The sequence below is a fragment of the Henckelia pumila genome, chromosome 2, assembly GCF_033568475.1.
Source record: "Henckelia pumila isolate YLH828 chromosome 2, ASM3356847v2, whole genome shotgun sequence".
In the NCBI taxonomy this organism is placed as follows: Eukaryota; Viridiplantae; Streptophyta; class Magnoliopsida; order Lamiales; family Gesneriaceae; genus Henckelia; species Henckelia pumila.
This window is the reverse complement of record NC_133121.1, coordinates 37,687,412-37,702,304: the sequence shown is the minus strand read 5'-3', so window position 1 is coordinate 37,702,304 and position 14,893 is coordinate 37,687,412. Positions and strand designations below refer to the sequence as shown.

The following is a 14,893-nucleotide window of genomic DNA, read 5'->3' as shown; positions in this document are numbered from 1 at the left end:
AAGTCTCTTTGCATGCGCTTTGATACCAATAAATGTAGCGACTCAACCCGGATCCACTACCTAATCAGAATTAGAGCATAAAAAAGCATTCAATTAAAAAAAGTACATTAATTCGTTGTGGAAGTCTTAAATAAAAACTGGTCGGCAGAATACAACCGACTAAACAAATTTGATATACAACCCGATCAAATTAAGTATATTCCTAAAGGCAAATAAAACCTACAGCTAATCCTGTTGTCTTCCTCTGGTCACCGACTCCTCCAAGCCGCTGGGCGCAATGCCTACACCTGCCCCGTTGAATGGGATGTCCAGACAAACATAAAATACTGGACGTGAGTGACTACGCTCAATATGAAAGCACGGGTAAACATACAAACATGATGCATGCAAATGAATATGACTGGGTATCCATATCTGGGATAACAGTATACAAAATGCTCAGACTGGCGCCTAGGATATGAGCAGTACCGATCGGGGAATCAAATCACTGGGTACTTCCACTCACTCCTACCAGACCGTGTCCACTAGATGCGAGTGTCGGCCTACCCATCGGTCGCGGGGCACTCGACATCAAACCGTCCAAACAGGGCTGAGTGGCCCTACACTGCCTCATCTCAAAAGATGTACAGGCACAATATGATATGCATATGCCGCATAATAACCCATGCAATAACAGGCAAAACATAACACATAAATGCAACATATAAGCATGCATACCCGCTGGCAATCTCAGTCAGTACTTACGTACCTTTCTAAGGCAGTCCTAGCAGTCCTACTCTAGGTTTCAAGCCTACCATCCAATTCTACAATGCAAATACTCATGCATCACTAAACATGCTCTAAAAGCCTTAACTAAGATATTGCATACTCCTAAATATTTTTAGAAAACAAAAGCTACACCTGCATCCGTCAATAGCCCACTGCTGACGACTGCCTCAAAACTCAGGCACAGCTTTGCTACGATGCTAGGATTGCTCCGCTACTTCCGGATTTCCAATAGGACACCTAGAACTCCCTAGATCTGACTAGAAAGGGCTAAGAACAAGAGAGAGAAAAGAGGAATGAGCGCCTAAAAATGAGCCTTGGATCCAATATTTATAGGCAGAGAACAGAACGTCCGATCACGAACGGAGCGTCCGATCTCCATCGGAGCGTATGTTATCCCATATAGTTCTTAAGAAATGACGTCACATTGCTGACCTCACTTATGATGTCACCCCTGCTTGAATGGAGCGTTCGATCTTCGATTGGAACGTCCGATCCGGCCAATACCCATTCTCTTAATTATTTCGTTTAATTGTGATTAAACCCCTTAATCATCGTATTTTGGGTACGGGTCACTACAGGCACCCGATCAAAGATCTTCTGTTTCAAGTCTTGCAGAAAATGGTCATACTTCGCCTCAGAACTGAGTGAATGTGAGGACAATATAGTAAGAGCTCAAAGAAATTCTTCTGGTATTCATCCACAGACATGTTCCCTTGCTTCAGCGACAGAAGCTCTATGGACTTGGCCTGGCGAAGAGCAAGAGGAAAATAAAACTTCGAGAATGCAGTAAAAATCAGCCAAAGTAACCGTACCTCGCTCCTGGAGTAGTGGATTAGAAACAGATTTCCTCCATTTCCTAACACGGCTCTCTAGTAAGAAATTCACCGCTTCTAGACGTTGTTCCTCAGTGGTATTAAACACTCAGAAGAAACCCTCCATGCGCTCCAGCCAATCCTCCGCCACTTCAGCTGACTCTCCGCCTACTAGTGACTTGGGTCCCATTTGAAGGAACCTATGCATGTCGAAGCAACGACGGCCGTCGTGGTGATGGCATCGATGCTCTCAGTGGCAATCACGGTCCTCGTCATCACCCTATCATCCAAAACTATCGTGACTGCTCTCATCGTCTCATCCTGCCATCTACAAGACACAACGAAAATCAACCCCAAAGGAAGGTTCTATATCCCAAAAATCACCAACTAATTCAAAACCTAAGCATGCAATTAAATAGCAACCCTCCCGACCCATCGACCACTGTGACTCAAGATATCTATTCGTCCACAAACTAGGACTGAGCGACCCTACTAAAAAGGATATCTCAAATGAGATACGGCTCAACGTGGTACATGGACATGGAACATGAGACAACCCTGACCCTCTAAAGTATAAATAATAAATGAAGAATTTGCGGAATTCTTAAAAAATTTTGCCATGACTCGCTTTAAAATATTGTAAGCCCAACTGACACAGTCAGCAATTCAAATCAAAGTAAAGTAAACACCAGATAAAAATCCAAATACGATAATCATAGAATCCAGAAAAGGGAAGTTAATCCCACATAGTTGCGAAAAAAAAAAAGAATTGTTAAGTTTACATGCCAAATATTCTAAAGCGGGGAAAACCCATCCTGCAAATGACCGACAGTGTATGAATTACTACAACTCATAAATAAAAACATCAGAGTTTGCAGAACAACTAAAACATGTCGGTCAAGGGCCTGCACCACCGGTGACCTCGCTCTGGGGATCCAGCCCCTCGATCTCAGTGAAATACTCCTCACCTGAAAATAATAATTGTAGTGAGCCTAAAAGACTCAGCAAGAATATGGGGGGGATAACGAGTACTACATAAATACAAGCACAGACAGATTAAAAATAACTTGTACTAAAAATACTATATGCCCTTAACTTTAAACGAGAGATTTCTGAAATTAATTAGAACATGACGTATCATATGCATGGCTAAGTCGAATGTAATCAAAGTAAAAGTAATAAAATGGTACTGAACGTAAAAATATGAATAATGAACTTAGATCCTTGAATTGTGACTTTGTGATTTCGATCATGATCATGGCTGCAGTGCACTATGCCGCAAGGAAGTCAGGATATCTCCCAACTCGTCTTGCCCTGTGGGTGGTAAGGGAAGACAAGATTTCTCTCGACTCGTCCAAACCCATAAATTTGGTAAGGGAAGCTAAGACATCTCCTAACTCGTCCAAACACATGAATATTTTGGTAAGGGAAGCTAAGACGTCTCTTAACTCGTCCAAACACGTGATAAATGTAGTCACAATCATCTCACCTTGTTCATAAAATATTTTCTTTCGTACTCAAATATGGAACTTAGCATGCATATGTAAATATATCGCATTTGTAAACCTTTAATCGATAATCATGCAAATGACTCACACAAGGATGACCGGGATGGTGATTTAGAAGACAAACCAAAGGATGGAAATTTAACCCATAAATTTGCACTTAAGGAAAATGTGAGCGGTTTGCCCGAAAAATTTGTAACTTGCTCGATTCTTATCAAAAAAGATTCCGCTTGAAACCACTACTCCATGACACTTAGAACTAAGCAAGAAAATCATCCTCGGAATTTTATTCCTAATCATTCATTTTATAAAAATTATAATTCCAGTCAGCAAGAATAAAATCCTAGAATTCTGCACCTTTACCTTCAAAAATCTAGAACTCGACCAAAACTTAACCGAATCAATTCCCACTTTCACCGACATAATCCTAACATCTCAACCCAATTCCAGAAACGAAGCCCTTGGCCAAATTCTACTTTTAAACCCATCTTAGACTCACATTTCTGGAAAGCCCCAAAGTTCCCACAAATTCTGCTCATGACCTCAAGTTCCAACCCAACCAATCCTAGCTATATTTCTTCCAATCTTCCAAGCCTATAATCCTAGAACCAAGGCCAACATTTGAACTCATTTCCAGCCCTTGCAACTCACCTTGATTCACCTTAAGCTAGCTCGAAGGCAGCCCACATCCACTATCCAAAACCAAGCCGCTACACCTCAAGTTTTGAATACACCTCCAATCAAACTTACAAGCCAACTTCAAACCATCCTAGGAGCGACCATGTGAACTACATATCATCCATGGTAGACCCTAATCCACCATCCCAACCGACACAAACAAACACCAAATAATTCAAACCACATGCTATAAAACTTTTCTGAAAAAAATTTTGAACGCCATGGCATGCCCATTTCTGAAAATTTTTGAAGGCAATAAGACACCCAAGCATCCAACATTTCAAGTTTAACATTCATTTCTACCTCAACAAAAAAATAAAACATAATTTCCCCAAAAATGAATGTAAAGAAAACTTCTCGGCTAAACAAGGGGGGGAATCGTAACAGGGCATATATATATATATGGATTTCAAAAGTTTCATGAATGCAACACACAATATATACTAAACTACATGGTGAAGAAAAGAAGCCACATTCTTGCCTAATTTACAGAAAAATTGAAAGGTAGGAGCTCGCTTGAGCTGAAGTCGAAACAAGGAGGAATGGGGCTGCACGAGCTGGAGTCGATCTGCCTAGGGTGGACCAGTTTGATCAGCCCGCCGCAGGGGTGCTTCGTCGGAGACGAGTGGTAGCTGGCGGCGGTCGAGCTTGAAGAAGAGAAGATAGAAGTCGACGGGTGTGCTATGGAGAGAAAGGGGAAAATATGGAATCGTGTATGTGAGTATGTGTTTTAGGTGAGATGTGTGTGTGTAAAGAGTGAGATTTGAGTGTGAATTTGGGGCTACGGTTTAATCCTTGAGTTCAAGTGCTAGAATAGGTAACCCTAGAAAAATGTGATTATATGAAATTTATGAAAAAGTGCAACACACTATAAAAATAAAAAAAATGCTAAACCAAACTAACAATTAAGACTACAAATTAAGTCGCACTAAATAAAAATTGCAAGTAAAAAAAATACTAACTCAAAATATTAAATTTGATTTTACTAGTCTGGGAATTAAAATGCTAATTTTCGCAAAAGTTCAAAATAATAAATTCTGATGCGCGGAAAAAATATAATATTTAGCTAATTAATCACAAAAAATTAAAATAAATAAAATAAATAAAAAATTCATAAATATTAAAGACTAATTTAGGCATGAAAATTAAATTAAAAAATTCTAGGCGTCACAATTCCTCCCTCCCTAATATGGAATTTCGTACTCGAAATTAAAACTTACTAAAAAGCTCCAGGTAACGAGTCCGGATATCCGCCTCTTCTTCCCATGTAGCCTCTTCATCCGAATGGTTCTGCCATCTCACGTTTATCATCGGAATCGACTTGTTACGGAGTCTCCTCTCCTGTCTATCCAGAATCCGGATGGGCCTCTCCTCATACGTCATGTGAGGAGATAACTGAAGAGGTTCTATGCTAAGCACATGGGATGGATTCGAGACGTACTTCCTGAGCATCGATACGTGAAAGACGTTATGAACTCCATCAAGGTTAGGAGGCAAGGCCACCCTATAAGCCAATGCCCATACTTTGTCCAATATCTCGAAGGGTCCTATGAACCTCGGAGCTAGTTTTCGTTTCTTCCCAAATCTCATTATACCCTTCATAGGCGCTACTCGGACAAACACATGATCTCCCACCGAGAACTCCAATTCTCTCCTCCTATGGTCAGCGTAACTCTTCTGCCTGCTCTGTGCAGTCCTCATCCTATCATGGATCTTGGCTACAACCTCGGCAGTCTGCTGAACAATCTCGGGTCCCAACTCTGACTTCTCGCCAATCTCGGTCTACAATACCGGTGATCTACACTGTCTCCCATAGAGTGCCTCGTAAGGCGCCATACCAATGGTGTCTTGATAGCTGTTGTTATAAGAAAATTCCACCAACGGTAACCTCGACTCCCAACTATCATGGAAGTCAATAACACAGGCTCTCAGAAGGTCCTCTAGAATCTGAATCACCCTCTCGGACTGTCCATCCGTCTGGGGGTGAAAGACAGTGCTAAACAAAAGCTTCGTCCCCAAAGCTGAGTGAAGACTCTTACAAAAAGACGAAGTAAACCGAGGATCTCTATCAGACACTATGGAAACAGGGATACCATGTAGCCTGACTATCTCTCGGATATACAACTCTGCATACTGAGTCATAGAGAAATTCGTCCTTACTGGCAAAAAGTGTGCCGACTTAGTGAGGCGTTCGACAATAACCCAAATAGCATTCGAACCTCTCACTGTCCTCGGCAATCCAACAACAAAATCCATGGTAATATTCTTCCATTTCCACTTGTGAATATGGAGTAGCTTAAGCAATCCTGCAGGTCTCTGATGTTCTGCCTTGACCTGCTGGCATGTCAGACACTCTGACACAAATCGGACGATATCGCGCTTCATACCCGGCCACCAGTACAACTGTTGAAGGTCTCGATACATCTTCGTACTGCCTGGGTGGATAGAGTACGGTGATGTATGCGTCTTTGCCATGATAGTAACTCGCAGAGAATCACCTGCGGGCACCCAAAGTCTACCTCTGAACCTCACGATCCCGTCCACTACTGAATACAAAACACTGCCTCTCTCGTCGGCTCTCTGCCTCCACTTACTCAACTTCTCATCAACTTCTTGAGCAACTCTGATACGGCCAAACAACGTAGTCTGCACTGACAAGGCTGACAATCTAGGAGCTCTACCCTTGGCATTGAAATCTAGTCCGAATCTCTGAATCTCATCCTGCAACGGTCTAGACACCGTCAAAAAGGCAATCACTGCTGTCTTTCTACTCAATGCATCTGCGACGACATTAGCCTTACCGGGATGGTAACTAATGTCACAGTCGTAGTCTTTCACCAACTCTAACCATCTCCGCTACCTCATATTCAACTCCTTCTGGGTGAAGAAGTACTTGAGGCTTTTATGGTCGATGAATATCTTACACTTCTTTCCATAGAGATAGTGTCTCCAAATCTTGAGAGCGAACACCACTGTTGCTAACTCCAAATCATGAGTAGGGTAGTTCCTCTCATGCTCCTTCAACTACCTAGAAGCATAAGTGATAACCCTATCTTGCTGCATAAGCACTGCCCCAAGTCCCAACTTGGAAGCATCAGTGTAAACCAAAAAAATCTCCCTCTCCTGATGGCATAGCTAACACTGGTGCCGTCATAAGAGCTTCCTTCAACACATCAAAGCTCTTTTGACACTCCGGCCTCCAAATGAACTTAGCATTCTTCTTGGTCAATGATGTCAAGGGCACAGCAATTGATGAAAAGCCCTTGATAAACTTCCTATAGTAACCGGCCAATCCGAGAAAGCTGCGAATCTTCGATGCGTTTCTAGATACAGACCACTCTTTCACTGTTTTAACCTTTGAAGGATCCACTTCCACTCCACTCTTGGAAATAATATGGCCCAAGAATGCTACTCTCTCCAACCAAAACTCATATTTATCAAACTTGGCAAACAGCCTCCGATCTCGGAGCACCTCTAAAACAATCCTCAAATGTCGCGAATGCTCCTCTCTATCCTTCGAGTAAATAAGTATATCATCAATGAAAACAATGACAAACTGGTCCAAATACGGCTGGAACATGCGGTTCATAAGATCCATGAAGACCGCGGGCGCGTTCGTCATTCCGAACGGCATCACAAGGAACTCGTAGTGGCCATAACGAGTCCTAAATGTCGTCTTGAACACATCTGACTCCTTCACCTTAAACTAGTGATAGCCGGAACAAAGATCAATCTTCGAAAATACAGAGGCTCCTTGCAACTAATCAAAGAGATCCTCAATTCTAGGAAGCGGGTACTTGTTCTTTACCGTCACTCCATTCAGCCCTCGATAATCAATGCACAACCTTAGGCTTCCATCCTTCTTTTTCACAAAGAGGACTGATGCGCCCCACGGAGAGAAACTAGGGCGTATGAATCCCTTATCAAGAAACTCTTGAATCTGCTCTTTTAGTTCTTTCATTTCCATAGGAGCCAATCTATACGGTGCCTTAGAGATTGGCACAGTATCCGGTATCAAGTCAATAGAGAACTCGACTTCTCTATCAGGCGGAATACCTGCAACATCACCCGGAAACACATCCTCAAAATCTCTGACAACGTCCACATCTGAAATATCTGGACGTGGTGGCAACTCTGTCAAAGATATACTGGCTAAGAATGCCTCACCTCCATCATGCACCAACTGCTTATCTTGCATGAAAGATATAATCTGAGTCCTCCTCGAACCCTTAGTAGTCTCAAACCAAATGGTTCTTCTCCCTCCTGTCTGACCATCACTGATCGCTGCTGGAAGTCAATCACCACAGCATTCTTCGTCATCCAGTCCATCCCAAGTATCATGTCGAACTCAGGCATGGGCAACACTATCAGATCTGCACTCACTGATTGCCCTTGCAACAAGAGCTTAAGATTCTTCACTATATTCCTTGTGGATAGTTATTCCCCTGATGGGATGGTCACTATGAATCCACCAAACAGCTCTTCACACTCAATACCCTGCTTGCAGGTAAAAGCCTTCGAAATGAAAGAATGTGTAGCCCCCGAGTCTAACAAGGCTCTAGTGGCCACACCGGCTACTAAAATTCTACCTGCATTAAAGGTGATTACAACCACGGAAAGATTGAAAACAAACAAGACTAGTTCTACTTAGTTTCATTCTAATTCGTTGAATTCCCAAAATCAGAATTATTCAAACCAACACCGATAACTAACACGAAGCATGCAACCTAATAAGTTCACATTCCCAATAAGAAGAGATCATAATCAAAAATTGCATCTACGAATCAATTAAATCACTCTTAGTCAAAATCTCTAAATATTACATGTGATGAACGTGGTATCAGGGTCGGCCTCCTCGTCCTGCATCACTTAGAATCGCCCCTGAGCCGGCATCATGCGCAATGGGCAATCTGAAACCACGTGCCCCGGCTTCTTGCACCGATAATAGACACCGGCACCTGCCAAAAACTTCCCGTGATGTGCACGCTTGCAAATTGGGCAATAAGGCTTTTCCCCAGTCTTGGGAGGAGCGGGTCCCTGGGCCTGATGTCTCTGGGAATGCTGTCCCTGGGGTCTCGGGGCCTGCTGCCCCTGGGGCCTGCTGCCCCTGGGGCCTAAAGGTCCCTACTGTCGCTGCGGCCCAGTAAACGACCTCTTGCCTTGCTGCTGCTGATGACCCTGAAGAGCAAAAGACCTCTTGCTATGAACCTCAGCACTAATGTCCTTCAAGGAATGCTCGGACCATAAAGCCTTCCTGATGGCAGCTGCATAGTCCATGGGCTCAGCCATCATCACATCCCTACGAATAGCAGGCCTCAGACAAGCAACAAAATTCTACAACTTCTTCGCCTCATCATTCCCTATCAATGGCATGAAGTGGCATCCCCTCTCGAATTTGCGCACAAACTCGGATACAGACAGATCTCCTTGTCGGAGACTCATGAACTCTTTCTTCAACTGCGCCCTCACCTCCGCGGTAAATTACTTCTCATAGAAGAGAGTCTTGAATGCTTCCCAAGTTAGTGTGGTAACTTCTATAGTCTTCACCCTCAAACCACAAGGCGGCGTTAGCCTTGAGAAGGAATGTCATACAGCGAACTCGGTCTCCATCTCCCAAATCCATGTAGCGGAAAATCGCTTCAAGCGAGAAAATCCAGCCCTCCGCTACCATCGGATCCATAGTACCAGAAAATTCCTTAGGATCCATCTTCCTGAACTGCTCATAGATTGCACTACTTCTAGCCCTCGGGGCCTCGGCATGCTGCTCTAAGATACAAGCCAGGCCAGCGAGCACCTGAGCACCAACATCAACTGGTGGAGGGGGCGGAGGAGGTGGTGGCGGTGGAGGAGGCGGTGAAGGTGCATGGGGATCACGTCGAGGTGTCATCTGTGCGCAAGTTCAAATTCCAAATTTTTAAATTTCATGCCTTAAGAAAAAGATTTTATCTAAACTTAAACATGCTCAAATAATTTAGGAAACTAATGCTACTAATCTGAACAAATAGCAATAAATGAAACTTAAATCTTACAGACTTTAAGGTGAAATCCCTTGAGTTTCGGCAACTGGTAATAGGCACAGCCCAAACCAAGACCGTGCTCTGATACCAACTGAGACAACCCTGACCCTCTAAAGTATAAATAATAAATAAAGAATTTGCAAAATTCTTAAAAAATTTCTCCATGACTCGCTTTAAAATATTGTAAGCCCAACTAACACAGTCAGCAATTCAAATCAAAGTAAAGTAAACACCAGATAAAAATCCAAATACGATAGTCATAGAATCCAGAAAAGGGAAGTTAATCCCACATAGTTGCAAAAAAAAAAAAAGAACTGTTAAGTTTACATGCCAAATATTCTAAATCAGGGGAAAACTCATCCAGCAAATGACTGACAGTGTATGAATTACTACAACTCATAAATAAAAACATCAGAGTTTGGGAAAAAACTAAAAGCACGTCGGTCAAGGGCATGCACTACCGGTGACCTCGCTCTGGGAATCCATCCCCTCGATCTTAGTGAAATACTCCTCACCTAAAAACAATAAGTGTAGTGAGCCTAAAAGACTCATCAAGAATATGGGGGGGATAATGAGTACTACATAAATACAAGCACAGACAGATTAAAAATAACATGTACTAAAAGTACTATATGCCCTTAACTTTAAACGAGAGATTTCTGAAATTAATGAGAACATAACGTATCATATGCATGGCTAAGTCGAATGTAATCAAAGTAAATGTAATAAAATGGTACTGAACGTAAACATATGAATAATGAACTTAGATCCTTGAATTGTGACTCTGTGATTTCGATCATGATCATGGCTGCAGTACATTATGCCGCAAGGAAGTCAGGATATCTCCCAACTCGTCTTGCCCTGTGTGTGGTAAGGGAAGCCAAGATTTCTCTCGACTCTTCCAAACCCATAAATTTGGTAAGGGAAGCTAAGACGTCTCCTAACTCGTCCAAACACATGAATATTTTGGTAAGGGAAGCTAAGACGTCTCTTAACTCGTCCAAACACGTGATAAATGTAGTCACAATCATCTCACCTTGTTCATAAAATATTTTCTTTCGTACTCAAACATGGAACTTAGCATGCATATGCAAATATATCGCATTTGTAAACCTTTAATCGATAATCATGCAAATGACTCACACAAGGATGACCGGGATGGTTATTTAGGAGACAAACCAAAGGATGGAAATTTAACCCATAAATTTGCACTTAAGGCAAATGTGAGCGGTTTGCCCAAAAAATTTGTAACTTGCTCGATTCTTATCCAAAAAGGATTCCGCTTGAAACCACGACTCCATGACACTTAGAAATAAGCAACAAAATCATCCTCGGAATTTTATTACTAAGCAATCATTTTATAAAAATTCTATTTTCGGGCAGCAAGAATAAAAGCCTAGAATTCTGCACCTTTACCTTCAAAAATCTAGAACTCGACCAAAACTTAACCGAATCAATTCCCGCTTTCACAGACATAATCCTAACATCTCAACCCAATTCCATAACCGAGCTCTTGGCCAAATTCTACATTTAACCCCGTCTTAGACTCACATTTTTGGACATCCCCAAAGTTCCCACAAATTCTACTCATGACCTCAAGTTCCAACCCAACCAATCCTAGCTATATTTCTTCCAATCTTCCAAGCCTCTAATCCTAGGACCAAGGCCAACATTCAAACTCATTTCCAGCCCTTACAACTCACCTTGATTCACCTTAAGCTAGCTCGAAGGCATCCCACAGCCACTATCCAAAACCGAGCCCCTACACCTCAAGTTTCGAATACACCTCCAATCAAACTTACAAGCCAACTTCAAACCATCCTAGGAGCGACCATGTGAACTACATATCATCCATGGTAGCCCCTAATCCACCATCCCAACCAACACAAACAAACACCAAATAATTCGAACCACATGCTATAAAACTTTTCTGAAAAAAATTTTGAACACCATGGCATGCCCTTTTCTGAAATTTTCGAAGGCAATAAGGCACCCCAAGCATCCAACACTTCAAGTTTAACATTCTGTAAGGCCGGGATTAATTAATATTAATCCGAATTTATTTAATTTTAATCCAAGTATATTTAATTTGGGAATATTTAGAGTTTCGATTTAAATTCTAATATTCTTAAATTATTTAGGATTGAAATTGAATTAAAATAAGGGCCGAGGACCGAATTTCAATTATTGAAGAGTTGAGGGACTAAAGTGCAATTTTGATTGAAAGTTATCAGATTTGAAATATATGATTCAGCATGTGCACGTGTAACTTTAGGTTCTATTCAGAAAAAGAAGAACAGAAAAGCTGAGATCCTTTCGTTTCTTTTGGATTTGCAATCTTCAATTCCTTATAACTTTTGAACCGGTTGTCCGATTTCGATTCCATAAATTGTTCTGAAATCCTTACGACAAGTGCTTCGATTTCATGTAAGTTTTATGTTGTGTTATATGGGTTTCGAAATCAATAAAGGGAAGATATCAGATATTGCATTTTTGATTATGTTTATCGACGTTTATGCGATTCTATATCGAAACCGGATTGATGAGTTTGTGTTATTTGTATCCAATCTTGATTCCAGCATTTAATCGATTTTTATAGCTATTGAGATGAAGTTTTGAATGATATATCAGCTGGTTTTCTTGATTGAGAACACGTACATATGGTTTGAATAAAAGAAATAGTTTCGGGATTACATCGGTTACCGATTTTCAATCGCTACGTCGTTTAATCGAGTTTTGGAATTGTTTTGATAGCCGATATTTGAGTTGAAGTTGTTGTTGAGATGTTTTGAATGTTATAGCATTTTTATTCTTCAATTTCAGTTGAGTTTGAAGGCTAAATGACACAAGACGTCGACTTGAACGAACGAAGAAAGAGTTGAGGTTTGAAATGCGATTGATTGATGAATTCTTGATGGTTTTGACTCGTTTCTAAAATGATAGATTGAAATGAAGTTTGATATATGTATTTTGGTTGTATCTCTTTTATTTGAAGAGTTCAGAACCGAGATAAACGAAGGTATAATGACGACATCGTGAAGTAGGGACTTTGAAACTCAAGAACGACTATTTTTGAGTTGGCCCGCAAAAACCACATACTTGTTTATGTTTTTGATTTGATTGTGATGTTGTCGATCCATCTCAGGTAGTGGATCTTTAAATTTGAGTTGATATGATGCTATATTGAATTGATTCTATGCCAAGGTTGTTGTTAACCTTATTTGCGAGTCGGTTACGAACTCGTTAGATGGATATCCATGTCAAGATCAGTTATGAATCTTGATGGCCTCGAAGTTACGTGAATCAATTCGTATTTGAAGCGTTTATGTACTCTATTTGTTGAGTCGAGTTTTAAATAGAGTCGATATTATTTATTTAACTCTTTCTATATGTTGGTTATACTGAGAATTGTATCTCACCGGAGTTTATCCGGCTGTTGTCTTGTTTTGTATGTGTGCATGACAACATATGGGGCAGGAGCTAGTCATCGACATCATTGACAGCTGGGAGAGATTCTAGCACGTGAGGACTCGGGTTGTAGATGTATTTAGAAGCATGGTAGAACACTTAACATGATATGTTGGAAGAACTTTGAAACAAGTTGTGTAATATTATGTTTTGAGTAGTTTGTGATCTAGTTGAAGTTGTAAAAGCTAGTTTATTATGCTCAAGACTTGATTTATGAGTATATGTATGTTTATAGAAGTTATATCATGTTAGTATCTTTGATTGATGTTGTATTGTGCCAAGATGCAAGCCTTGACAGCAAAAACTTTTCTGCTGAATTTCTGGAAAATGTGCCGTGCTCGATCCGCAGAAGTTGGTGGATCTAGCCAACCCTGATTTTTCCAAAATAGAGAACTGAAAAATGTGCCGTGCTCAATCCGCAGAAGTTGGCGGATCTAGCCAGCCCTGATTTTTCCAAAATAGAGAAGCTGAAAAATGTGCCGTGCTCGATCCGCAGAAGTTTGCGGATCTAGCCAGGTACTATTCACAAAAAAAAAATTGAATTATTCTTTTTGAGTATTTGTTTTATATATGATTAATTGGTTTTAATCATTAATTGCCCTAAGATGAGATTAGCAACCCGAGGTCCCCACAACAGGTGGTATCAGAGCATAAGTTTCTCGGACTGAGAATGGATGAGCGGGGTTAGATCGAGTCTTTTATTCTGATTTAGTTATTCTTGAAGCATGTTTATTATTTGACTTGATTTACAGCTTTAAGAATTGCATGTTATTTGTTATCTGATATGATTGGAAGCATGTATGATTACAACTGAATCAGATTCGATCTTTTGAGAAGGCATTGTAAGTTGAAACAGAATGGTTTTATCTGAGATTGAACTGTACACTAATCTGTTTGATTATCAGATATGCCTCCCCGACCAGCACCGAGGGTTAGACAGAAATTGGCTATGAATGAGCCTGAACAGACAAATTCTGCACAGGTCCCAGTGACAGCAACTGAATATGGACAGGGTAGTACTTCTACTGATGAGTTTAGTGATGCTAATCCGATGGAGAAACTTCTGAAACGATTCCAGTCATTCCAACCCCCGAAGTTGCAAGGAACTGAGAATGCTGTGGAATGTGAGAATTGACTGGAAGATATTGAGCAGTTATATGAGTCTATTGACTATTCAGATGATCGTCGTGTGAGACTGGTTATTCATCAACTGCATGGCCTTGCCAAGAGTTGGTGGATAGCGACGAAGAAAGCATTGGAAAACCAAGGTACTGTTATTACCTGGTCTGTATTTTGAACTGCTTTTATCAGCGTTTCTTTCCTGTGTCTTATCGCAAGGACAAAGGAGGAGAGTTTGCCAGTTTGCAACAGGGGCAGTTGAATATCGAGGAATATGTTGCCAAATTCACTAGCCTGTTGAAGTTTGCTCCACATATTGCTGTTAGTGATGAAGCTCAAGCCGATCAATTCATAAATGGCTTGAATCCTGAGGTGTTTACACTTGTGAACTCTGGAAGACCGAATACCTTTGCTGATGCTCTGAATCGAGCAAAGGGTGCAGAAGTAGGGATATTGAAACAACGAGGAGCACAGTTTGTGTCACAACCAGTGAGACAGTCTCAAGAACAGTCATAGATTCCACCGC

General features: G+C 41.1%; 1 protein-coding gene across 1 annotated transcript; it reads right to left on the bottom strand.

Moving 5' to 3' along the window:
• Window positions 1–5,545: 5,545 nt before the first annotated feature.
• LOC140877507 (uncharacterized) lies at window positions 5,546–7,361 on the bottom strand. Its single transcript, XM_073281046.1, has 3 exons — window positions 6,904–7,361; window positions 6,283–6,575; window positions 5,546–5,784 (listed from the first exon to the last, which is right to left on the bottom strand). Exons 1-3 carry the CDS (start codon window positions 7,359–7,361, stop codon window positions 5,546–5,548), a joined length of 990 nt encoding a protein of 329 aa, XP_073137147.1.
• Between the last annotated feature and the right edge of the window lie 7,532 nt (window positions 7,362–14,893).